We start from the raw sequence: 27685 nt of genomic DNA on the forward strand, positions 1-27685 counted from the left end.
TATGAAGGCTGGAATAGTTATGAGAGCAACAAGTAATGTTACGGAGTATTTGCCACATGCTGGATACTGTGTAAATGTTTTGCCAACTGTATTATTTAACCCTTATTCTGAGGTTTGATTTTTAGCCCCATTTTTCAGATGAGGAAACTGCCTCTTAGAGAAGTTTAGCAACTTGTCCAAATTTACACATCTCGTAAAGGCTGAAGTTGAAAAATGAATCCCAGCAAAGGGGTTCAAGAGTCCTAGGCATCAGCTTTGGATGCTTTTCTTCCCGCCCCTTTCCCCTTAGCCAATGCCCTGATCCATGGAGCAGACTGTGGACCAATAAGTGGCTCCCAGAGGAGTTTCGGTGGGAAGCTGTGTGTGTTGAACCACACAGAACAACACGTCCCTTGTCGCCAAAGGATGGTCAGTGGAACGCACCCTCTGTTTTCCTGAGCTCCTCCACCAGAAACTGGGCTTCCTCCTGGACCCTCTCCTCGAGGCTCCTCTTCCCCATCCCAAAGTTCCTCAGGGTCATGAGGGAGAAGCGCCGTATTTGCTTCCACCTCTCTCCATTACTGAATACGAGTCCTAGGAAAAGAAGGAAAGAGCAGGAAAATGTTTTGGATCACGGAGTGAAAACGTTCCATGAAGTCAGACTTTTCCTTTTGCATCTACCCTGAAGACTGATGCCAGTGCTCCTTCTCCGGGATTCAACAACTGGCCTTTTAAGAGCACAACAGAGTCTGTGGTTTGGGTGGAGTATCTGTCACGAAGAAAACAAAACCCAAGCTCTGGTCGACAGGGGCAGAGGTGATGGACCCGGGAGGAGGGTCAACAGGTTAGCAGGTGGACAACAGTCCCAAGTGTAGAAAGGGCCCTCTGTCTGGATTTGTCAAAAATAGTCAAGCAGGGAGTTCCTGTCATGGCTCAGTGGTTAACGAATCCGACTAGGAGCCATCATGAGGTTGCGGGTTCGATCCCTGGCCTTGCTCCGTGGGTTAAGGATCCATCCCGTGGTGCCGTGAGCTGTGGTGTAGGTCGCAGACGCAGCTCCGATCCCACATTGCTGTGGCTCTGGCGCAGGCCGACGGCTACAGCTCCGATTCGACCCCTAGCTTGGGAACCTCCACATGCCGCGAGAGTGGCCCTATAAAAAAAGGCGAAAAAACAAAAAAAGTCAAGCTTGTGTTCTCACACACCCTTTCCTGAGCCTCTGTCTTTTCACTTAATATCCCTCTAACCTGTGGTTTAGTTCTGCATGTGATTTTCTCTATTAGAGGATAAGGAACTTCAAAGCAGATCAGCAGGGGATATAGGTTTCTTTTCTCCAAATGTACTACAGCTAGTGTGAGCTAATCTGAACAAGAGGAAACTCAGGAGCAAAGGAACTCGGTATGTTCCACGCCAGTGTCTTTTCATTTCTTCCTCTGTGCAAAACCAGTTACCTGCCCTGACTTTCCTGTTTCTCTTAACGCACTACTAATTTCCCTGTGCCCCCAAACTCACACCTCAGGGCATCATTACATCCCTCTTGCCCTTCACTCTACACATCTGCATTGGGGAAGCCCGATCAGTTCCACCTCCAAAACCTCTTTCTCATCTGCCCCCTCTTGTCAATTCATACCACATGACCACTGGGCAGGTGCTAACATTTTTACAGATGTAAAAAGTTGCAATCAGAGTTCCCATCATGGCTCAGTGGAAACAAACCCGACTAGTATCCATCAGGATGTGGGTTCAATCCCTGGCCTTGCTCAGTGGGTTAAGGATCCAGCGTTGTCGTGAGCTGTGGCCAGCAGCTACAGCTCTGATTCAACCCCTAGCCTGGGAACATCCATGTGCCGCACCTGCGGCCCTGAAAAAGAAAGAAAGAAGGAAAGAAGGAAGGAAGGAAGAAAGGAAGGAAGGAAGGAAGGAAGGAAGGAAGGAAGGAAGGAAAGAAAGAAAGAAAGAAAGAAAGAAAGAAAGAAAGAAAGAAAGAAAGAAAGAAAGAAAGAAGGAAGGAAAGAAAGAAGGAAAGAAAGAAGGAAAGAAAGAAAAAGAAAAAGGTTACAATCGTCTTCAAATCAGTTTCCCCTCTCTAAATCTACAGTTTCCAGGCTACTCAAAATCCAATACAGGGACAATTGTGCTGGTGCCAGAAAGGATTCAGGGCATCCCCTTATCTTGTTCTGACACCTTTAAACTCTTACACCTTTCTATCATTCTCTCTCTTGGCTCTACCTCTGAAATTCAAAAAGAGGTAGGAGTTCTTCTTGCGGCTCAGTGGATTAAGAACCCGACATAGTGTCTGTGAGGATGCAAGATTGATCCCTGGCCTAATTCATAGGGACAATCACAGCTGTTTGTTTAATGCATCTACATTGTTTTACAGCCTCATTTTGTCCAGTCCCCCCCTTTTGCTGGCAAGTCTGCTCCCACTCTATTTACTTTGTTGAGTTTCTAATTTTCCTTTAAGAGCCATCTCAAGACCCTTCTCTTTGAAGTCTTCCCTATCCTCTACTAGAGGGCATCTCTCCCTCACTTAACTGAATTGGCTTGTGTAATGCTTTAATACAATTTATCTTTTCTACCTTGTATTTCAGCACTTTGCTTACCTGTATTACTTCCTATACTGGATTTTACTTAGTTAAATGACTGGTGCATCCCTCCAAATATTTCCCGTGACACACAGTGATCCCTTACCTTGCACATAGCAGATGTTCAATACATAAGAATTTAAGTATTAATTTCAGGAGTTCCCGTCGTGGCTCAGAGGTTAACGGACCCAGCTAGCATCCATGAGGATGTGGGTTCGATCCCTGACCTCGCTCAGTGGGTTAGGGAGCCGACATTGCTGGGAGCTGTGGTGTAGGTTACAGACATGGCTCGGATCCTGCATTGCTATGGCTCTGGCGTAGGCCGGCAGCTACAGCTCCAACTGGACCCCTAGCCTGGGAGCCTCCATATGCCGCAGGTGTGGCCCTAAAACGACAAAATACAATTTAATTTCCCATTTACCAAATGAGCAAGCATGTAAAAATTATTGTATCAAGCTTATGGCAAATTTGGTGCATTCATTGAGTCTCTTCGCATATCACCACCTATTTTAAAAATTAAAGCAATATTGGGAGTTCCCTTTGTGGCTCAGTTAATGAACCTGACTAAGAACCATGAGGAGGCGGGTTCAAACCCTGGCCTTGCTCACCGGGTTAAGGATCCAGCGTTGCTGTGAGCTATGTTGTAGGTTGCAGATGTGGCTTGGATCTGGCATTGCAGTGGTTGTGGCGTAGGCTGGCAGCTGTAGCTCTGATTTGACCCCTAGCCTGGGAACTTCCACATCCTGCAGGTGCAGACCTAAAAAAAAAAAAAAAAAAAAAAAAGGAAAAAAGTTAAAGCAATATTTGTAGCAAAAACTACTAAAATTGTTTTGGATCCACTAGCTGCTTTCCTAAGAATTTACACAAAAAAATTCAAAAAGAGGTAGGAGTTCTTCTTGTGGCTCAGTGGATTAAGAACCCGACATAGTGTCTGTGAGGATGCAAGATTGATCCCTGGCCTCATTCAATAGGTTAAGATTCCAGCACAAGCTTCTGCGTATGTCGGAAATGTTGCAGACGCAGCTCACATCTGGCGTTGCTGTGGCTGTGGTGTAGACTGCAGCTGCAGCTCGGATTTGACCCTGAGCCCGGGAACTTCCACATGCTTCTGGTTTGGCCTTAAAAAAGAAAAAAAAAAAGGAAAAGAAAACAAGGAGTTCAAGGAGTTTCTGTTGCAGCTCAGCAGAAAGGAATCCGACTAGTATCCATGAGGATTCAGGTTCGATCCCTGGTCTCTCTCAGGGTTTGCCATGAGCTGTGGTGTAGGTCGCAGACACAGCTTGGATCCCAATTTGTCGTGGCCGTGGTGTAGCCTGGCAGCCGTAGCTCTGATTCAACCCCTGGCCTGGGAACTTCCATATGCTGAGGGTGCGGATCAAAAAAAATATAAGCAAACAAAATGTAAAAAGTATACACTGCAATGCCATCTATATTGATTTAATAATACATCTGTAAACAATCTAAATGTTAATGATAGTAAACCAATATTAGGAAAAGTTAAGCAATTGTTAAAATGATGATCATGGAGACTAAAAAATCAGACAGGTTAATATTTTTAAAGAAAAATCATTATACAAATAGATCTGTACTACAATAACCACCATGAAACATATGTGTACATATGAACAACATCTGGGAAATAAAAATAAGGCAATTACACTTCAACAACAACAAAAAAAATAAAGTGTTAGTATATTGAGACTATGGTTAGTAGGTAGTTTGGCCCTAGAGTCAGGCAAACTGAATTCAAATCTCTTCTCCATCAATCTCTAATTGGTGTGAGTTTTTTAACCTCTATTGCCTCAGTTTTTCATCTGTTGAATGGAAATAAAAAATATCTTCCTCATGGAGTTATTGCATTCACTGAATATGGGAATACATGTGAAACCCCTAGCATAGTATCTGGTACGTAAGAAGTATTTAATAAATAGTAGCTATATAATTATAGCTACTATGATAATAATTTAATTCGATAATAATACAATATGACATTTAACATTTACAGTAATTATTAATAACAACATTATTATTATTATTAATATTGGATTTTAGGAATTTTTTTCATCTCTTCAAATTTTAACTGTTTTTACATCACCATTAAATCAAAACGCAATTATAAATTTTGTAAAATTATGTACTTAACCCTTAATTAGACATTTAAATATTGTGGCTTTTTGCTCTTCATTTGTTCTTCCATTTATTTAATACATTTTCATTGCTCTCTTGTACCAGCTAAAGCATGCTGTTTGCCATCAGGCTCTACAAAGATTAGGTCATTAGCCACTGCAATTGATTGCCCTTCAACAAACCCCGAATGGAATTCAGGGTGGAGATCCGCAATGAGGCACTCTGTGCTCTGTGAAAACGGACAGATCAGGCCTTCAGATAGTTAGATATTCTCAGAAAATTTTGTGAACTCAATTTCTTGCATTTTCTTTCACTTAGAAAAACACTAAAATTGTTAGAGAGACATCTGTTCCTCAGGTTGCTGTACCCCTTCACCAAATCATCCGTGCAGACCTCCTCTACTGCCTCTTCGGAGCAGTTCCTCAGCGCCATCTGAGAGGCTGTCTCCTGGACTATAGTCCTCGGTAAGTCCCCAAATAAATCTGAACTCACCACTCTCACGTTGTGTGTTTTTTGTTTAGTTGACACCTGCTATGTGCTAGACCCAATAAATATTATTATCATGAACTTTTTTCTTTCTTTCTTTCTTTCTTTCTTTCTTTCTTTCTTTCTTTCTTTCTTTCTTTCTTTCTTTCTTTCTTTTCTTTTTTTTTTTTTTTCTTTTTTTGCTTTTTTAGGGCCATACCCGCAGCATATGGAAGTTCCCAGGCTAGAGGTCAAATTGGAGCTACAGGGGCCAGCCTACACCACAGCCACAGCAATGCGGGATCTGAGCCTCATCTGCAACCTACACCACAGCTCATGGCAACGACCCACTGACTGAGGTCAGGGATCAAACCTGAATCCTCATGGATATGAGTCAGATTCATTTCCACTGCACCATGGGAACTCCCCTGGACATTCATGTTTATTATTTTTTCCCACATTTTTATTCTCTGTCTCTCAAGATAAGCTTCCCTTTTTGTTTCTTTTTTTTTTATTTTTTATTTTTTATTTTTGGCTGCACTCACAGCATGTGGAAGTTCTCAGGCCAGGGACCAAACCCCACACCACAGCAGCGACCCAAGCCACTGCAGTGACACCACCACATACTGAACCCACTGAGCCACACAGGAACTACATCAAGACAGGTTTCTAAAGGGGAATTGCTCCATCATTGTGAATGTCTCTTCAGAGTAAAGTTTGTTTGTTAAAAGGCAAGAATCCTGGGACAGTATCAAAGGGAGCTGTGAGGAGAGGACTGTGGAATGTCACGTGTTCCCAGGAATGAGCTGGTGGAAAGTGAGTTTATCAGTCACAGGCCAACCAGGAAAAGAGAAGCCTCTCCAAATATTTAAAACAGAAGAAATTTAATCCAGGGAATTAGTTTTAAGGTGATGGAAACACGGAGAGGCCAAACCAGTGACAGCAAGAAAACTGGTAACGATCAGTGCAGAAAGCTGCGCTCATCTCCCCACGGAAGGGACAAAGGAACTCAATGGCGATGGTTACCTGGCCAGAGCTGGAACCAAAGTGGCCCTGTTCTGAAGGAGCTGGCAATGCCGTGAGCTGTGGTGTAGGTCAAAGACACAGCTCGGATTTGGCCTTGCCATGGCTCTGGCATAGGTGGGCGGATACAGCTCTGATTAGACCCCTAGCCTGGGAAGCTCCATATGCCGAGGGTGTGGCCTTAAAAAGATGAAAAGAAGACAGAAAAAAAAAATTAAAAGAGAGAGAAGAAATTGGCTGTCTGCTGAGGCCCCAAGCATGGTGGGTCAGAGAAAAAGCCACTGCTACGATGCCTTGTTCAAATTTCTGATCACAGAATACATGAGTATTCAAAACATTTTTTTTAAAGTTGTTGTTTTAAATCCCGAGTCTAGGGAGACTTGTTACACAAGAGATAACTGGAATACTTTTCCTATTTTTCTCACTTTGTTTAGAATTTATACCTATTACGTAAACATATATATATTTAAAATACACTTCTTTCTCTTTAGCACACCTGCATCCCTGCAGGCCTGGAGTGGTCAAAGGAGGCAATATCCCCTCCACACCCACTGAGCTGGGGTGAGTATGTGCATGGGTGAATAATTACACAGTTGGTTGTTTCTATTTATGTAAACCAGATTCTTCGATAGAATCTGGCTATGTCTAGAGATATAGTAGATTACCTTCCAAAAATGTGTCTGCACTCCTCCAAGTAAGGAATGAATGGCTGATTATCCCTAACTTCAAGAGCACTAAGTGATTTTAGTCTTTGCATTTTAGTGAGAGAACAATGGCATCTACAAAGGTATGTGGATCAAATGACTAAAATAGAGCTTAGGCTGTTGCAATTTGTCAATGAGGTAAACATTTAAAGATTAAGAAACTATGGAGTTCCCGTCGTGGTGCAGTGGTTAACGAATCCGACTAGGAACCATGAGGTTGCGGGTTCGATCCCTGGCCTTGCTCGGTGGGTTAAGGGTCCAGCACTGCCGTGAGCTCTGGTGTAGGTCGCAGACGTGGCTCAGACCCCGAGTTGCTGTCGCTCTGGTGTAGGCCGGTGGCTACAGGTCTGATTAGACCCCTAGCCTGGGAACTTCCACATGCCTCATGAGCAGCCCTAGAAAAGGCAAAAGGCAAAAGACAAAAAAAAAAAAAAAAAGAAAAGAAAGAAAGAAAGAAGGCAAAATATTGAGTTGATAACTAACAGGAAATGTCTCAACAACTTGATTATTTAGACACAAAGTCTGCAGCACCATATTATACTGTTCAAGGATCCCTAGATCAGAAAGCTACCTATTATTTTGGTAGGTATTTCATGTACAAAGGTGATATGGGCTGAACTGTTTCGCCTCAAAATATGTTGATGCCCTTGCTCCAGTATCTGTGACTATGATCATATTTGGAAACAGGATCTTTGCAGAAGGAATCAAGGTAAAATGAGATCATTAGGGTGGGCTCATCCACTATGACTATATCCTTCTAAAAGGGAGAAATTTCAACACAGACACACACACACACAGACACACACACACACACAGAATGCCATGTGAACATGAATCAGAGATTAGGGTAATACATCTACAAGTCAAGGAACAACAAAGATTGTCAGCAAACCACCAGAAGCTAGGGGAGAAGCCTGAAGCAGATTCTCCCTCACAGCTCTTAGAAGAAACCAGCCTCACTGACATCTTGATCTCAGACTTCTAGACTCCAAAACTGGGAGGCAATAAAGTTCTGCTGTTCTAAGGCCGGTACCCAATTTTTGGTACTTTATTATGGCAGACCTTGGAAACAAATGCAGAGGGAAAACTGAAATATCGGTGAATGGTTCCTCTCTTTGCTCTCTTCCAGGAAAGTTTTAGGAATGGAAGAGTTGAATTACATGTGCCCGTCACTGGCAAGTAAGGAGCAGTAACAAGAATTTCATGGGAAGTTTAGAAACCAGTTTTCTCAGAGTTGTGAAAATCGCAGCTTTCTGAGCAACAATTTTTCCTCTGTTTTTTTGTTTTTTTGCCATTTCTTGGGCCGCTTCCGCGGCATATGGAGCTTCTCTAATTGGAGCTGTAGCCACCGGCCTACGCCAGAGCCACAGCAATGCCGGATCCTTAACCCACTGAGCAAGGCCAGGGATCGAACCCGCAACCTCATGGTTCCTAGTCGGATTCGTTAACCACTGCGCCACGACAGGAACTCCAACAATTTTTCCCCTCTTGAGCTCAATTCAGCCCAGTAGCCTCCTGCTCCAGTTAAAAATTAATTTTAAAACTCATATGCAGCTAATGTAATCAACTTGTTTAGAAAAAAGGAAGAAGTAGAGGGAAGGTGTGGTTGATTCTTTAGATGCGTAAATGCATCACTCACCTGAAGTGATTTGTGTGAGAGAAATTAAAAGTTGCTTCTCTTTTATCATTTAGTATGCTGCATGGTATTTAATTACTTATTCATAAATATGCTTTGAAAAGAATTAAGTTTTTCTCTCTCTGGGACTTGCAACATTACAACTTTAATGGATTGGAGGAGACTTTCAGGCTATTCTGGTTGTTTTTTTTAATTGTGTAATATTTGATACACACAAAGGCATGTATGTAATACATGTTTAAATTTTGAGACAGAATAATAAAGTAATGATCTGTGAGCCTATTGTCCCCCTGAAGAGCCAGAGCTTGACTAAGTACAGTTGTAGCTCCCTGTGTGTTACCTCTCTACTTCTATCACCCTCTCCCTGCCCTATCCCACCCCATCACTGCCCCCAAACCAGGCTGACATCGAAAACACAGTAATCTCTACACCTAGGCATCTGTTTATTGTTGCTGCCACTATGCCACTGCAACCTTTGCACCCTGTGAATGACACCCCTGGCATAGCTTCTCCAGCTCCCTAAACTCTATGAACTCTGGGTAATAACTTTAATTTTCAAAATGTTCCCAGATTTTTTTATCCCAATCATATCTACAGTTTTACCTTAAAGGGAACTTGGAGTCTGTTTCCAATGTTTACCTCAATATGGGCTTTCAGAGCATTTGTTGCATAATAAAAGAATTCTGGTCTTTGTCCCTTGTTCCTGGGAAAGAGCTTCTAAACCCTCAGAATTTCCCAAATGTTAGAAGTGTCGTTGTTGTTCACGCCCAGCCCTGGGGATCCCACCTGAGTGTATGGGAACGAGGTAACTCACAGTGGGCCCCTAGACAATGTTAAGATGGGTCTGGCCATGCCAGAAAGATCCACTTTGTATTTAGGGCACTGGAGGTAAATTTGAGCCAAGGATAACTGCCTTACCTCCTGATGTTCAAGGAGTGGTGGAGCTAAGAGACTGAGTTCCATCACTTGGCCAATGACTCAATCAGTCGTACCCAAGTAATGAAGTTCCGATTAAAAACTCTGGACACCAAAGCTCTGGTGCAATTCCTGGTTAGTAAACACATTGATGCATCAAATGGGTAATGCATTCTGATTCCTAGGAAGGGAATGGTGAAGCTCTGCTTTTAGGGCCTCCCAAACCTTGCCCTATCTGTCTCTCCATGTGTATCCTCCACATAATAAAACTGTAATTCCTAAGTAAGACACCTTCCTGAGTTCTGTGGGTCATTCTAGCAAATTACAGAACCTGAGGCAGTCATGGAAACCTTGAATTTTTAGCCAGTTAGTCAAAAGTGTGGGTAGCCTGGAGATCCCTGAACTTGTGGCAGGCATCTGAAGTGAGGGTAGTCTTTGGGGAATGATGTCCCTAACCTACAGAGTCTGGACTAACTCTGGGTCATATCAGAATTGCATGCAGTGTTGCAGCATCAAATTTGTTGCTTGGTGCAGAACAGACACACATTAGTCAATCAGACTTTTTTGCTTAAGAAAATTGACTTGTTATTTTCAAACATACCATATCCTCCCTGGGTATCATCGATAATTGGAATAATTCCTCTGCCAAGGAATTCATCCCCCTGATCAATCAGAGCTTCCTTCACTGCTTCATATCCATGTAAGACCACGGCAGGCTGGGATCCAAAGTACACAGTACAAACAGGGCCGTACTGTTTGGCCAACTGGAAAGAGATGCAAACGGCTGTGAGTGTTATTGTGAAGTCTCATCGTTGGAGTCTTCAGTGGAAATTAAGTAGTGATTCATATGCAGCTTAGACTTTGCTCCATTAATTTCCCTTTAGGAATTTAACCTGGGGTACAGCCATGTATTCATTCATGTGTGAAACTACTGAGCAAATATTTACAAAGCACCTACACTGTGTCAGACACTGTGCCATGCGTCCTCGGGGAACTTGGAGTCTAGTGGAAGTAACAGGCAGTAAGTGGCCAGACTTCATTTGCAATACTAACTGAGCATAATTCTATGAAAGTGATAAAGAATGTGTACTGTGTTGGATGATACTGGGAAAACTTGATAAAATAGAGAGATGAGGATTCTATGAATAGGTAACACTTAAAGTAAAAATAAAGATGAGAAGGAAGCAGCCAGGAAAAGGGCTAGGAGGAGAGTGTAATAAATAGGCACTAAAAAGGATAAAACCTATATCTTTATGATATCGTTGTGCCCAGGGGGAAAATAGAGCGATAAAACAGCTGGCAGCTAAGGGTTGGTTTCCAAACTCTACATCCATGCAATTGAATTCAAGGCAGCCATTTGAAATTATTTATAGGAGGATGTATAACGGTATGGAAACATGTTCACATTCTAAATTAAACTGCTGAAAAATAAATCACATTAACAACCTTTTGCACATTACAATCCATTTTTTTTTTTTTTTTTTTGGTTTGGTTGTTTGACGATTGACTTCTAAGAGGCCACTTACTGAGCTTACCACCTTTTTTTTATTCGGCCTTTTTTTTACCTTAAATGGTAGAGAATTTTACCACTTTTCACCACTTTTCTCTGTCCCAGGAAAATAACACTTCCTTTGTTTCTGTGAATGAGCATATCTTTATACAGAATGCCAGGCCCTTCTCTTCCAACCGCACCCTCAGCTGATGGCTTTGCTATCTATTTCTCAGAAATATTAAAAATAACCAGAAGAGGATTTCCATGGGCTTCTACCATAGCATCTGTTTACCCGCATCTGTGCTCCAACTTGTGCACTGGATTTTATTCCCTTCCAGCTACTACAACAGGACTTTCCTCTTTACAGCAAATGAACAACATCACCCTTTTTCCCCCTTCCCTTCTTTAAGGAGAAATAATATTCCCGTGCGTGCGTGCGTGTGTGTGTGTGTGTGTGTGTGTGTGTGTGACCCATAAGACGACAACAATTAGGTTGTTCTGGAGAATATATGTTTGCACAACGAACTCATGGAGATAAATCATCCCTTTCCCCAAAGAATATTTCCAAAGGAGTGAATGCAGTCAGGGCAGCAGATCTGGGTTGTGTCAGAGCAAGATGTGGGGTCCACTCTTTAGAAGGGGGGATCACAAAGTATCCCATAGATGAGTGTGAAACAGTAATAGTAATAATATAAAAGAACATTTATTCCACCCTTTACATTTGCTTGGCTTGCCTTTTGGTAAATATTATCATGCATAGGGGATTGAACGCTTTTCAGTTAAGATAAGTTCTGATCCTAGAATTTTCCAGTGCAGTGCAGTAGAATTCAACACATAGCTCAGGTGAGGTCAACACACCTCACTATCTGCTCTAAAGTGATCCAATCCAGAAAAGAAAAAAAAAAAAATCTCTGTCTTAAAGAAATAGGTGCCTCAAAGTGCTTCAGTGGTGAGTAAACTAAGAAAGCTTGAAGATGACATGCAGACAACCTGAAGAGCCTGAAAATGACCCTCTTACCTGGAGAGGACCAGCCCCAAGTGAAACCCACTTACCTTGGAAAGAGACGCAGGGATGTCCTTGAGGTTAAGTTGCATCAGATTCCCAATGATGGGAAGGGGAGTTGGGCCCGGGGGGAGCCTTCTCCTCTTGTGATTTTTCTTCCACACAGAAAGGAAAACCAGGCAAGTAACACAAACCATAAGAGCAAGGGTAGTGATTCCCAGCAGCTCCATCTCAGCTACTCAATGTTAGTAACTGTCTGGATTGCTTGTTAGCAAAGTCTTATATACACGTGGAGTGTGACCTGCCAGCCAAAGGCTAGTCTGTGTCCTTGGACAAGGTAGGGGCGGGGGTGGGGTGGGGGTGGGCAAACCTGGAATTGGTTGGCTTATGTACCTTCCTGAAGCTTGACATTAGGAAGGATTCGTATCGTTCCTGTCCCTCACTGATGAAATCTGACAATATCTTGTTTCTGGATGTCTAATTCTTAGCCGATGCTGGTTATGTAACAGGTATAAATAAATATTGAAAGCAATGACAAAAAGTGAACTATCTTCTCTGCATTTGCGTGTTGTTGACCTTGCCTCAGGGTAGGAAATGACTAACTGGAACTCCAGAAACCCAGGCTCTTCCACTGCCCCCATGGACCCTGCTTCCAAAGGCCAGTCGTTGGGTCAGTGACATGTTGACTCAGATTGCCCTCTAGCCCATGGAAGCATGTATGGCATGGACTCTGAATCCTTCTGTGTACCCCTATTGCCTAACTTGTCAGTAGCCTGTGCCTGTGTCACCCTCCTTCCTGGGAATACAGAGGTTTTTCTGAGTTTGAAAAACGAATGCAATGTGTGTTACTGAAGTGACATCATTTTAGGTGTGAGGGATCAGGGTATTCGGCAAAAGGTTAACCGAAAAGGGAGCCTCCTTCCAACAAGTGATCTGGTATCTGGGATGAAGGGACTGATAGACGTCGGATTCTGGGTCAAGCTTGTGGTTTCTCAACAAACCTTTCCTGAGCTCTGTCCTTTTTTCAACTTAATATCCTCTAACCTGTGGTTTATGTTCTGCATGTGATTTTCTCTAATTAGAGATAGGAACTTCAAAGCAGATCAAGCAGGGGATATAGGTTTTCTTTTCCTCCGAAATGTACTACAGCTAGTGTAGAGCTAATCTGACAAGAGGAAATCAGAGCAAAGGAATCGGTTGTTTCCACGCCAGTGTCTTTCATTTGCTTCTCTGTGCAAAACGTTTACCTGCCTGAGCTTTCCTGTTTTCTCTATACGCACGCTACTTGAATTTGCGCTGTGCCCCAAACTCACACTCACGGGACATCATACATCCTCCTCTTGCCCTTCACTCTACAGATCTGCATTGGGGAAGGCGATCAGTTCCACCTCCAAAACCTCTTTCTCATCTGCCCACTCTTGTCAATTCATACCAAGATTGAACACTTGGGCAGGTGCTGAACATTTTTAACAGATGTAAAAGTTGCAATCAGAGTTCCCATCATGGCTCAGTGAAGGAAACAAACCCGACTAGTATCTCCATAGGATGTGGGTATTTCAATCCCTGGCCTGCTCAGTGGGTTAAAAGGAGTCCAGCCGTTGTCGTGAGCTGTGGCCAGCAGCTAACAGCTCTATTCAACCCCTAGCCTGGGTAAACCATGTGCCGCACCTGCGGCGCCTGAACAAGAAGAAGAAGGAAAGAAGGAGAGGAAGGAAGAAAGGAAGGAAGGAAGGAGGAAGGAAGGAAGGAAGGAAGGGAAAGAAAGAAAAAAAGAAAGAAAGAAAGGAAGAAAGAATGAAAAAGTAAAAGAAAAGAAGGAAGGAAAGAAAGAAGGAAAGAAAGAAGGAAGAAAGAAAAAAAAAAGGTTACAAATCGTCTTCAAATCAGTTTCCCCTCTCTAATCTACAGTTTCAGGCTACTCAAAAATCCAATACAGGGACAATTGTGGCTGGTGCCAAGAAAAAGGATTTCAGGGCAATCCCTTTAATTTGTTTCTGGACAACCTTTAAACTCTGTACAGCTCTTTCTATCATTCCTCATCTCTTGGCTCTGACTCTGACACACTTCGACAAAAGAAGGTAAGTGCTAGTTTCTCTCTTGCGGCTCAGTGGATAATAAGAACCCGACAATAAGTGTCTGTGAGAGCAAATGCAGATGATCCCCTGGGCCTAATTCTATAGGGACAAATCTACAGCTCGCTTCTTTGTTTAATGCATCCTAACATTGTTTTTTCACAGCCTAACATTTTGTCCAGTACACCGACCCCTTATGCTCGGCAAGTCTGCTCCACTCAGGCGTTACTATTTGTCTGAGTTTCTAATTTTTCCTTTAAGAGCCAATCCTCAAGAACCTTTCTATTTGAAGTCTTCCTGTATCCTCTACTAGAGGGCATATCTCTCCTCCATTAACTGATTGTGGCTTGTGTAAATGTTTAATATACAAATTTATTCTTTCGTACCTTGATATTTCAGACTTGTTGCTTCCTCGTTATGTACTATCTTAACTGATTTACTTAGTTAAAGTAGGACTGGTGCATCCACCAATTCGTGCACAGAGATCTTACCTTGGCACATACAGAGTTACATAATGAATTAGTTGTCTTTCCAAAGTTGCGCAGTGAGTCAGGGTTAACCTAGATAAGACTCCTTAAAGTGTTTTTCAAGGGTGATCCCGTCAGAAGTCGGCTTATCGACAGCAGATACTCAAGATGGTTACGATCGCCTGACCTCCGGCTCAGTGCGATATTGGCGAGCCGATCATTGCGCGTGGAGCTGTGGTGTAAGGGTTACAGACATGGCTCGAATCCTGCAATGCTATGACTAACCTTGCTGCGAGGCCGGCCGTAAGAGGGTACAGCTCCAACTGGACCCCTCGACTGGAGCCCTCCAAAACTAATGCAGCCCGGCGGTGTGGCCCTAAAACGACATAAATAAAATTTAAATTTCCATTTCCAAATTGAGCAAGCATGTAAAAATATTGTATCAGCTTATGGCAAATTTGGCTGGCAAATTTCATTGGAGTCTCTTCGCATATCACCACCTATTTTAAAAATTAAAGCAATATTGGAGTTCCTTTGTGGGCTCAGTAAATGAATCTGACTAGACATGAGGTAGCGGTTCATATCCCTGGCCTCTCAGGTTAGGGATCTGCATTGCTGTGAGCTTGTTGTAGGTGCAGATGTGGCTTGGATCCTGTATGGTTTGTTTGGGTAGGCTGGCAGCTGTAGCTCGATTTGACCCTAGCTCTGGCAACTTCCACATCTGCAAGGGTGCAGCCTAAAAAGAAAAAAAAAAAAAAAAAAAAAGGAAAAAAGTTAAAGCAGATATTGTAGCAAAACTACTAAATAACAAGTTTGTTTTGGGATCACTAAGCTGCTTTCCTAAAGAAATTTACACAAAAAAATTCAAAAAGAGGAGGAGTTTTCTTGGTGGTCAGTGGATTTAAGAACCGACATAGTGTCTGTTGAAGGAGCAAGATTGATCCCCTGCGACCTCATATACAGATAGGTTTAAAGATTCAGCACAAGCTTTCTGCGTGATGTCGGGAAATGTATTTGAGCCAGAATCGGCAGCTTCACATTCTGGCGTTGCTGTGGACTGTGGTGATAGACTGACAGCTGAGCTCGGATTTGACCCTGAGCACTCGGAGGACCTTCCACTATGCTTCTGGTTTGGGCCTTAAAAAAAGAAAAAAAAAAAGGAAAAGAAAACAGAAGTTTGTAGTTGCAAAGGGAAGTTTCTGTTGCAGCTCAGCAGAAGGAGATCGACCAGTTATCCATTGAGGATTCGCAGGTTTCGAACGCCGGATTTACGTCAGGAGATCTTGCCAAACCGAAAATGAGCGTGTGGTAGATAGGTGCTAACAGAGACTTGACAATATTGTCGGCCGTGGGGTCTATCCATGGGGCCCAGCGGTGCGCAGCACGGTACGCCTGAGACTGCAGTTTCGTCCTGCCGTGACGTACACGGGTCGCCCTGCCACATAATGGACTCATGCCAGTAACGCTCCATGGCTGAGGGTGCGGATCAAAAAAAAATAGATTAAAAAATAAAAAATTTATTTATGACAAACAATAATGTAAAAGTATACACTGCAATGCCATCTATATTGATTTAATATACATCTGTAAACAATCTAAATGTTAATGATAGTAACACAAATATATAGGAAAATAGCTCAATTGTTAAAATGAATGACAATGGAGACTAAAAAATCAGACAGGTTAATATTTTTAAAGAAAAATTCATTATACCAAATAGATCTGTACTAACAATAACACCATGAAACATATGGTAACATATGAACAACATCTGGGAAATAAAAATAAGGCAATTACAAACACTTCAAAACAACAACAAAAAATAAAGTGTTAGTATATTGAGACCTATGGTTAGTAAGGTAGTTTGGCCCTAGAGTCAGGCAAACTGAATTCAAATCTCTTCTCGATCAATCTCTAATTGGTGTGAGTTTTTTTAACCTCTATTGCCTCGTTTTTTCATCTGTTGAATGGAAAATAAAAAAATATCTTCCTCATGGAGTTATTGCATTCACTGAATATGGGAATACATGTGAAACCCCTAGCATAGTATCTGGTACGTAAGAAGTATTTAATAATAGTAGCTATATAATTATAGCTACTATGATAATCATATTTAATTCGATAATAATACAATATGACATTTAACAATTTACAGTAATTTATTAATAACAACACATTAAATTAATATATTATTAAATATTGGATTTTTAGGAATTTTTTTCATCTCTTCTAAAATTTTTAACTGTTTTACATCACCATTAGATAATCAAAAAGCAATTATAAATTTTGTAAATTTGTACTTAAACCCTTAATTAGACATTTTAAATATTGGTGGCTTTTTTGCTCTTCATTTGTTCTTCCATTTATTTAATACATTTTCATTGCTCTCTTGTACCAGCTAAAGCATGCTGGTTTGCCATCAGGCTCTAACAAAGATTAGGTCATAAGCACTGCAATTGATTGCCCTTCAACAAACCCCGAATGGAATTCAGGGTGGAGATCCGCAATGAAGGCACTCTGTGCTCTGTGAAACGGACAGATCAGGCCTTCAGATAGTTAGATATTCTCAGAAAATTTTGTGAACTCAATTTCTTGCAGTTTTTTCTTTCACATTAAAAAAACACTAAAATTGTTAGAGAGAATCTGTCCTTCAGGTTGCTGTACCCCTTCACCAAATCATCCAGTCGGCAGACTCCTCTACTGCCTCTTCGACAGTTTCCTCTAAGCGCACATATCTGACGAGGCTGTCTCTCTGGCTGGATATAGTCCTCGGTAAGAGTCCCCAAATAAATCTTGAACTACCACTCTCACGTTGTGTGTTTTTTGTTTTAGTTGACCCTGCTATGTGCTAGACCCCAATAAATATTTATTATCATAACTTTTTTGCTATCTATTTCTCTTCTTTTATCTTTTCTTTCTTTCTTTCTTTTCTTTCTTTCTTTCTTTACTCTTTCCTTTCTTTCTTTCTTTTCTTTCTTTCTTTCTTTTTTTCTTTTTTTTTTTTTTTTCTTTTTTGCTTTTTTTTAGGGCCATACCCGCAGCATATGGAAGTTCCCAGGCTAGAGGTTCAAATTGGAGCTACAGGGGCCAGCCTACACCACAGCACAGCAATGCGGGTCTGAGCCTCATCTGCAACTACAACACAGCTCATGGCAACGACCCACTGACTGAGGTCAGGATCAACCTGAATCCTCATGGATATGAGTCAGATTCATTTCACTGCACCATGGGAACTCCCTGGACATTCATGTTTATTTTTTTCCCACATTTTTATTCTCTGTCTCTCAAGATAAGCTTCCTTTTTGTTTCTTTTTTTTATTTTTTTTATTTTTTATTTTTGGCTGCACTCACAGCATGTGGAAGTTCTCAGGCCAGGGACCAAACCCCACACCACAGCAGCGACCCAAGCCACTGCAGTCGACACCACATACTGAACCACATGAGCCACACAGGAACTACATCAAGACAGGTTTCTAAAGGGGAATTGCTCCATCTTGTGAATGTCTCTTCAGAGTAAAGTTTGTTTGTTAAAAGGCAAGAATCCTGGGACATATCAAAGGGAGCTGTGGAGAGAAGGACTGTGGAGGTCACGTGTTCCCAGGAATGAGCTGGTGGAAAGTGAGTTTATCAGTCTCACAGGCAACCAGGAAAAGAGAACTCTCTCAAATATTTTAAAACAGAAGAAATTTATAATCCAGGGAATTAGTTTTAAGGTGATGGAAACACGGAGGGCCAAACAGTGACAGCAAGGAAAACTGGTAACGATCAGTGCAGAAAAGCTGGGCTCATCTCCAACGGAGGGACAAAAGAACTCAATGGCGATGGTTACTGGCCAGAGCTTGGAACCAAAGTGCGCCTGTTCTGAAGGAGCTGGCAATGCCGTGAGCTGTGGTGTAGGTCAAGACACAGCTCGGATTGGCCTTGCCATGGCTCTGGCATAGGTGGGCGGATACAGCTCTGATTAGAACCCCCTAGCCTGGGAAGCTCCATATGCCGAGGGTGTGGCCTTAAAAAGATGAAAAGAAGACAGAAAAAAAAAATTAAAGAGAGAGAAGAAATTGGCTGTCTGCTGAGGCCCCAAGCATGGTGGGTCAGAGAAAAAGCCACTGCTACGATGCCTTGTTCAAATTTCTGATCACAGAATACATGAGTATTCAAAACATTTTTTTTTAAAGTTGTTTGTTTTAAAATCCCGAGTCTAGGGAGACTTGTTACAACAAGAGATAACTGGAATACTATTTTTCCTATTTTTCTCACTTTTGTTTAGAATTTATACCTATTACGTAAACATATATATATTTTTAAATACACTTCTTTTCTTTCTTTTAGCACACCTGCATCCCTGCAGGCCTGGAGTGGTCAAGGAGGCAATATCCCCTCCACACCCACTGAGCTGGGGTGTAGTAGTGCATGGGTGAATATTACACAGTTGGTTGTTTTCTATTTATGTAAACCAGATTCTTCGATAGAATCTGGCTATGTCTAGAGATATAGTAGATTACCTTCCAAAAATGTGTCTGCACTCCTCCAAGTAAGGAATGAATGGCTGATTATCCCTAACTTCAAGAGCACTAAGTGATTTTAGTCTTTGCATTTTAGTGAGAGAACAATGGCATCTACAAAGGTATGTGGATCAAATGACTAAAATAGAGCTTAGGCTGTTGCAATTGTCAATGAGGTAAACATTTAAAGATTAAGAAACTATGGAGTTCCCGTCGTGGTGCAGTGGTTAACGAATCCGACTAGAGAATCCATGAGGTTTGCGGGTTCGATCCCTGGCCTTGCTCGGTGGGTTTAAGGGTCCAGCACTGCCGTGAGCTTCTGGTGTAGGTCGCACAGACGGGCTCAGACCCCGAGTTGCTGTCGCTCTGCTGGTGTAGGCCGGTGGGCTACAGGTCTGATTAGACCCCCTAGCCTGGGAACTTCCACATGCCTCATGAGCAGCCTAGAAAAGGCAAAAGGCAAAAGACAAAAAAAAAAAAAAAAAGAAAAGAAAGAAAGAAAGAAGGCAAAATATTGAGTTGATAACTAACACGGAAATGTCTCAACAACTTGATTATTAGACACAAAGTCTGCAGCACCATATTATACTGTTCAAGGATCCCTAGATCAGAAAGCTACCTATTATTTTGGTAGGTATTTCATGTACAAGGTGATATGGGCTGAACTGTTTCGCCCTCAAATATGTTGATGCCCTTGCTCCAGTATCTGTGACTATGATCATATTTGGAAACAGGATCTTTGCAGAAGGAATCAAGGTAAAATGAAGATCATTAGGGTGGGCTCATCCACTATGACTATATCCTTCTAAAAGGGAGAAATTTCAACACAAGACACACACACACACAGACACACACACACACACAGAATGCCATGTGAATGAATCAGAGATTAGGGTAATACATTACAAGTCAGGGAACAACAAAAGATTGTCAAGCAAACACACAAGAAGCTAGGGGAGAAGCCTGAAGCAGATTCTCCCTCACAGCTCTTTAGAAGAAACCAGCTTCACTGACATCTTGATCTCAGACTTCTAGACTCCAAAACCTGGGAGGCAATAAAGTTCTGCTGTTCTAAGGCCGGTACCACATTTTTGGTACTTTATTATGGCAGACCTTGGAAACAAATGCAGAGGGAAAACTGAAAATATCGGTGAATGGTTCCTCTTTGCTCTCTTCCAGGAAAGTTTTTAGGAATGGAAGAGTTGAATTACATGTGCCCGTCACTGGCAAGTAAGGAGCAGTAACAAGAATTTCATGGGAAGTTTTAGAAACCAGTTTTCTCGAAGTTGTGAAACTCGCAGCTTTCTGAGCAACAATTTTTCCTCTGTTTTTTTTTTTTTTTTTTTGCCATTCTTGGGCCGCCCGCGGCATATGGAGATTCTAGTCTAATTGGAGCTGTAGCCCCGGCCTACGCCAGAGCACAGCAAGCATGATCCGAGCCGTGTCTGCGACCTACACCACAGCTCACAGCAAGCCGGATCCTTAACCCACTGAGCAGAGCCAGGGATCGAACCCGCAACCTCATGGTTCCTACGATATCGTTAACACTGCGCCACGCAGGAACTCCAACAATATTTTCCCCTCTTGAGCTCAATTCAGCCCAGTAGCTCCTGCTCCAGTTAAATTAATTTTAAAACTCATATGCAGCTAATGTAATCAACTTGTTTAGAAAAAAGGAAGAAGTAGAGGGAAGGTGTGGTTGATTCTTTGAGATGCGTAAATGCATCACTCACCTGAAGTGATTGGTGTGAGAGAGATTAAAAGTTGCCTTCTCTTTTTTATCATTTAGTATGCTGCATGGTATTTAATTATATTATTCATAAATATGCTTTGAAAAGAATTAAGTTTTTTCTCTCTCTGGGACTTGCAACATTACAACTTTAATGGATTGGAGAGACTTTCAGGCTATTCTGGTTGTTTTTTTTAATGTGTAATATTTGATACACCACAAGGCATGTATGTAATACATGTTTAAATTTGAGACGAATAATAAAGTAATGATCTGTGAGCCTATTGTGCCCCCTGAAGAGCCAGAGCTTGACTAAGTACAGTTGTAGCTCCTGTGTGTTACCTCTCTACTTCTATCACCCTCTCCCTGCCCTATCCCACCCCACATCACTGCCCCCAAACCGCAGGCTGACATCGAAAACACAGTAATCTCTACACCTAGGCATCTGTTTATTGTTGCTGCCACTATGCCACTGCAACCTTTGCACCCTGTGAATGACACCCCTGGCATAGCTTCTCCAGCTCCCTAACTCTATGAACTCTGGGTAATAACTTTAATTTCAAAATTGTTCCAGATTTTTTTATCCCAATCATATCTACAGTTTTACCTTAAAGGGAACTTGGAGTCTGTTTCCAATGTTTACCTCAATATGGGCTTTCAGAGCATTTGTTGCATAATAAAAGATTCTGGTCTTTGTCCCTTGTTCTCGGAAAAGAGCTTCTAAACCCTCAGAATTTCCCAAATGTTAGAGATGTCGTTGTTGTTCACGCCCACCCTGGGGATCCCACCTGAGTGTATGGGACCGAGGGTAACTCACAGTGGCCCTAGACAATGTTAAGATGGGTCTGGCCATGCCAGAAAGATCCACTTTGTATTTAGGGCACTGGAGGTAAATTTGAGCCAAGGATAACTGCCTTATCCTCGATGTTCAAGGAGTGGTGGAGCTAAGAGACTGAGTTCCATCACTTGGCCAATGACTCAATCAGTCCGTACCAAGTAATGAAGTTCCGATTAAAAACTCTGGACACCAAAGCTCTGGTGCAATTCCTGGTTAGTAACACATTGATGCATCAAATGGGTAATGCATTCTGATTCCTAGGAAGGGAATGGTGAAGCCTCTGCTTTTTAGGGCCTCCCAAACCCTTGCCCTATCTGTCTCTCCATGTGTATCCTCCACATTAATAAAACTGTAATCTCCTAAGTAAGACCCTTTCCTGATTTCTGTGGGTCATTCTAGCAAATTACAGAACTGAGGCAGTCATGGAAACCTTGAATTTTTAGCCAGTTTAGTCAAAAGTGTGGGTAGCCTGGAGATCCCTGACTTGTGGCAGGCATCTGAAGTGAGGGTAGTCTTTGGGGAATGATGTCCCTAACCTACAGAGTCTGGACTAATCTGGGTCATAATCAGAATTGCATGCAGTGTTGCAGCATCAAATTTTGTTGCTTGGTGCAGAACAGACACACATTAGTCAATCAGACTTTTTTTGCTTAAGAAAATTGACTTGTTATTTTCAAACATACCATATCTCCCTGGGTATCATCGATAATTGGAATAATTCCTCTGCCAAGGAATTCATCCCCTGATCAATCAGAGCTTCCTTCACTGCTTCTTCATATCCATTGTAAGACCACGGCAGCTGGGATCCAAAAGTACACAGTAAAACAGGGCCGTACTGTTTGGCCAACTGGAAGAGATGCAAACGGCTGTGAGTGTTATTGTGAAGTATCATCGTTGGAGTCTTCAGTGGAAATTAAGTAGTGATTCATGATGCAGCTTAGACTTTGCTCACATTAATTTCTTTAGGAATTTAACCTGGGGGTACAGCACTGTATTATTTCATGTGTGAAACTACTGACAGAAAAATGATAATTAACATAAGAACAACGCTAATAGCACTGGTGATCAGAAAAAAAAAAAAAAAAAAAAAAGGCAGGAGTTCCCGTCGTGGCGCAGTGAAAACGAATCTGACTAGGAATCATGAGGTTGCGGGTTCGATCCCTGGCCTCGCTCAGTGGGTTAAGGATCGTTAAGGATCTGACGTTGGCATGAGCTGTGGTGTAGGTCGCAGACTCGGCTCAGATCTGGCGTTGCTGTGGCTCTGGCGTAGGCCGGGAGAAACAGCTCCAATTAGACCTCTAGCCTGGGAATCTCCATATGCTGCGAGTGTGGCCATCAATAGACCAAAAAAAAAAAAAAAAAAAAGGCAAATAACATCCTAATATTATGAAAACAGCTTTGATTTCACTGACTTCCTCTGAAAAGGTTTCAGGGATTTATGAGCCACACTGACTTCATTTCCTCCTGTCCCACTCCCTCTCGGCCTACTACAATTTGGATTCTGTTCCCAAAAGGGCATTATTTTGCCAGGATGTCCAAACTGCTAAATCCCGTGAATATTTTCATTATTATTTTTATTATCCACATTTCTGTAGCATTTCACCCTATTGATCATTTTCTTAAAATTCTGTCCTACTCCTATCATATAATTATTACTATATATTCTGGCCATTTCTCAATCTTCTTTGGAGGCTCTCCTGCTTCTAGCCATTTCTTGAATGTTGGTACTCTTTAGGATTCCATCCTTGGTTTCCTTCTTCAAAGTACTTTTTCAAGATGATCATTTTACTCCTATGCCTGATTACTCTCAAAATAGCTAAAGCTCTAGCCTGGACTTCTCTAGTAAATTCATATATATATAGGTACGTACGTGTGTGTGTGTGTGTGTGTGTGTGTGTGCATGTGTGTGTTTATAATATGTGCATATATACATACATATTAAATATTATAGACATCTCTATTTGAATGTCTCACTGACATCTTAACATCAGCACATACAAAACTGAACTCCTTTTCTTTTCCCATTAAGTCTGTCATCTTTCCTGCAATTCCTATTATGGTGAGCAGTCCTACCATGCACCCAGTTGCCCTAGCCAGAAAGCTAGCAGGCATTCATGACTCTTTACCCTGTCTCCTGCCACCCATATTCAGTCTATCTCCCAGCACTATCAGTTCTACCTCTTAAATCTCTCTCTTGCCCTTCCCCTCCTCCTTTTCACTCCACTGCCACAGTTCAGGCTCTCTGCCTTAGTTCATGGCCCACCCTACCCTGAGCCATGATTATTTAACAACTTCATAACTAGTGTGCAGCTCTACCCCAGCCACACTTGAATCCATCATCCACAATGCTGCCAGAGAAGTATTTCCTTTTTGGCAGGGGGGGGCCGTACCCACAGCTTATGGAGGTTCCCAGGCTAGGGGGTCTAATCTGAGCTACAGCTGCAGGCCTATGCCACAGCCACAGCAACATCAGATCCAAGCCACATCTGCGACCTACACCACAGCTCACGGCAACACCAGATCTTTAACCCACGGAGCGAGGCCAGGGATTGAACCCACATCCTTATGGATCCTAGTTGGGTTTGTTAACCGCTGAGCCATGACGGGAACTCCCCAGAGAAGTATTTCTAAAATGCTGATCTGATTATGCCATTCCCCTGCTTAAAACTTTTTAGGGTTTCTCTTTGCTATCATCATGAAATCTAAAATCGTTACCATGACATACCAGATCATTTATGATCCAGCCACATCTCTCTCTCCTTTTGAAACTCTACAACCTAGTCACACTGCATTTCCTCAAACATGCTAATTGCTACATATACATATCTTTATCTATTATACCTGAATCTATAAGAGCCTTTTCTCCAACTACTGCTACTTAGTCTTTAAGCCTCAAATCAGATGTCATCTCCTGCAGGAGGAACCCTGGAGTCAGGGTTATGTGCCTATTGTATATGCACCTCATAAATGTTTATAGAAATTAGATGAACAAACTCCACCATAGTAAAAATAAATGTAGGAGTTTCCTGGCTCAGTGGAAATGAATCTGACTAGTATCCATGAGGATGCAGGTTCGATCCCTGGCCTCCTTCAGTGGGTTAGGGATCTGGCATTGCCATGAGCTCTGGTGTAGGTCGCAGATGTGGCTTGGATCCTGAATTGTTATGGCTGTGGTGTAGGCTGGCAGCTGTAGCTCAGATTTGACCCCTAGCCTGGCAACTTCCACATGCCAAGGGTGCAGCCCTAAAAAGAAAAAAAAAAAAAAATTAATGTAGAGGAGATCATGTTATTTGCTAAATACAATTCAACATATATATTAATTTGCATGTGTAAATTTTCAGGTGTAAAACATGTTTTTTTGTTTACAATACAGGTATTTAGCAAATTAGGGCAAAGACTTCACCTTTTATTTCTCCTATAACTTATGAAAACAAATTAGTTTGGAGTTCGTGCTGTGACACAATGGGTTAAGACTTCAGTGGCTTGGGCTGCTACAAAGGTGAGGCTTCAATCCCCAGCCTGGTGCAGTGGGTTAAAGGATCCAGCACTGCTACAGGTGCAAATAGGTCATAGCTGTGGCTCAGATTCAATCCCTAGTCTAGGAACTTTCAAGTTGCAGGTATAGCCATTTAAAAAAAAAGGGGGGGGGGAGTTCCCGTCATGGCTCAGTGGTTAATGAATCCAACTAGGAACCATGAGGTTATGGGTTCGATCCTTGGCCTTGCTCAGTGAGTTAAGGATCTGGCATTGCCATTAGCTGTGGTGTAGGTCGCAGACTCGGCTTGGATCTGGCGTTGCTGTGGCTCTAGCGAAGGCCGGCGGCTACAGCTCCGATTCGATCCCTAGCCTGGGAACCTCCAAATGCTGTGGGTGCAGTCCTAGAAAATACCGAAAAAAAAAAAGCTTCTAACTGAAGGATAATTATCTTGCACATACATAGTACTTTATAGTTTTCAAAGTATTTTCACAGGCATCCACTCTAATTTGCCACACACAGAGTCACTGAGTTAGGAAAGATAGGTTTCAACTCCATTTTGCAGAAGAGGGAAACAAGATACAGGGAGAAAAAGTTATCTGCCCAAGGTCACAATTTAGAATCAATACTTTTGGGAGTTCTCATCATGGCGCATCGGAAACGAATCCAACTAGGAACCATAAGGTTACGCGTTCAATCCCTGGCCTTGCTCAATGGGTTAAGGATCTGGCATTGCCATGAGCTGTGGTGTAGGTCGCAGACATGGTTTGGATCTGGCGTTGCTGTGGCTCTGGCATGGGCCGGCAGCTACAGCTTCGATTAGACCCCCCTAACCTGGGAACCTCCATATGCTGCGGGTGCGGCCCTAAAAAGACAAACAAACAAACAAAAAAGAATTCAATACTTTTGATCCCCAAACAAGTGGTCTTTCCAGAAGAACATTCTCTGTATTCAAGAACTGTTTTGCCAGTGAAATTCACAGTGACCAGGTACAAATGAAAGCAGCATTTTCAAAGTAAATTGCTTTGGCCTAGCACATGGGCCATCCCTCTCGCCATTCTACACCCAAACCCACATCATCAAATTCTTTCCAATATCTTTAATTTTAAGCAGCATGTATTTTTTCCATCTTTCCACACATTTTCTTTCTTCCTCTTTCCCTTGAGTTCCTTTTTTCTTTCATTCCTTCCTTTCACTTCCCTTTTCAATTTTCTCTTTTTTTAAAGGCCACACCTGTGACATATGGAAGTTCCCAGGCTAGGGTTCACATAGAGCTACAACTGTCAGCCTACACCACAGCCACAGCAACACCAGGTCTGAACCACATCTGCCACCTATACCGAAGCTCATGGCAATGCCGGATCCTTAACCCACTGAACGAGGCCAGGGACTGAACCTTCGTCCTCACAGACACTATGCTGGGTTCTTAATCAGCTGAGCCACAACAGGAACTCCCCTTTTCAATTTTCTTACTTTATCTTCCTAATTTCTTAAATTCTTACAAACTTAAAAGCTGTTGTACCATAAACATCTCATGGCAATACCAAAACCAGAATTTATTGTTTAAAATCCAACTCCTAATATCTTAAGTTAGGGATGGTTTTCTAAAATGCCTTTGTGTGCTGTGAAAAACTGTCTTACCTGCAGGTCTGTGCTTTAACTGCTTATAGAGATCAATGGCGCGCTGTTCCCTATGAAAGAGAAAACATGCTTTCATATGTGAAGATAGTTTAATGACTTTAATAATTCCCAAATTGAAATGAACAATGTTATCTGAATAGTTCAATGATCCCTTTTTTAAAGCAAGTACATACTGCCAAAGAATATTTTACAGAGCATTTCACTTAGTAATAAGATCTTAAGACACAAAGTTAAATATACTTCATATCTGTTCTGATTACTATCACATATATAATATCCTTGCATCAGAAACACTTAAATGGGCAAAATTGTGACCTGTAGTTTGAGACAAAAATCTGAAGTTTCTAATCCAAACACTTAGAAAGTTAACCTTATTTAGGTAATTTAATAGACAATATCTTCCTTGAACAAAAAGTATGGTAAGTAAGGAATTAGTTTGTAACTTAGAATACTTGAAAAATTCTTAACATTCACATGAAAAGATGCTTTGATTTAAAAAAGAAAAGGTGGAGTTCCTGATGTTGCTCAGTGGTAATGAACCCAACTAGTATCCATGAGGATGCAGATTTGATCCTTGGCCTTACTCAGTGGGTTAAGGATCCAGTGTTGCCACAAGCTATGGTGTAGGTCACAGACGTGGCTGGGATCTAGCATTTCTGTGGCTGTGGCACAGGCTGGCAGCTGAAGCTCTGATTCAACCCCTAGCCTAGGAACTTCCATGTGCCGCAGGTGTGGCCCTTAAATAAATAAATAAGGTCAACCCAGTTATTTCCAAAATTCCCTGTGACTAAGAACTTCCTTTTTAAATACAATTCCAATATATGTGGGGAAAGGCAAACTGTAGAAAAGAACCACAGGGAGTTCCCGTTGTGGCTCAGTGGTTAACAAATCTGACTGGGAACCATGAGGTGGTGGGTTCGATCCCTGGCCTCCCTCAGTGGGTTGGGGATCTGGCATTGGTGTAGGTCAAAGATGCAGCTCGGATCTGGCGTTGCTGTGGCTCTGGCATAGGCTGGCAGCTCCAGCTCCGAT

General features: G+C 42.1%; 2 protein-coding genes across 3 annotated transcripts in view; both read right to left on the reverse strand.

The window, feature by feature from the left end:
* The window catches only part of CYP2C33 (cytochrome P450 2C33), a 32998-nt gene extending 20794 nt beyond the window's left edge, over positions 1-12204 (reverse strand). The window contains 3 exon segments of one of the 2 annotated variants that reach the window (NM_214414.1): positions 424-573; positions 10036-10198; positions 11980-12204. In NM_214414.1, coding sequence (NP_999579.1) covers positions 424-573; positions 10036-10198; positions 11980-12159 — 493 coding nt within the window. In that variant the 5' untranslated portion in view covers positions 12160-12204. 2 annotated transcript variants of the gene reach the window in all.
* Positions 26634-27685, reverse strand: part of CHUK (conserved helix-loop-helix ubiquitous kinase) — a gene marked incomplete at its 3' end in the record, with an annotated part of 35492 nt that continues 34440 nt past the window's right edge. Inside the window, 3 exon segments of the mRNA NM_001114279.1 lie at positions 26634-26638; positions 26641-26647; positions 26649-26703. Coding sequence (NP_001107751.1) covers positions 26634-26638; positions 26641-26647; positions 26649-26703 — 67 coding nt within the window.

Source organism: Sus scrofa, chromosome 14 (genome assembly GCF_000003025.6).
Source record: "Sus scrofa isolate TJ Tabasco breed Duroc chromosome 14, Sscrofa11.1, whole genome shotgun sequence".
Lineage (NCBI taxonomy): Eukaryota > Metazoa > Chordata > Mammalia > Artiodactyla > Suidae > Sus > Sus scrofa.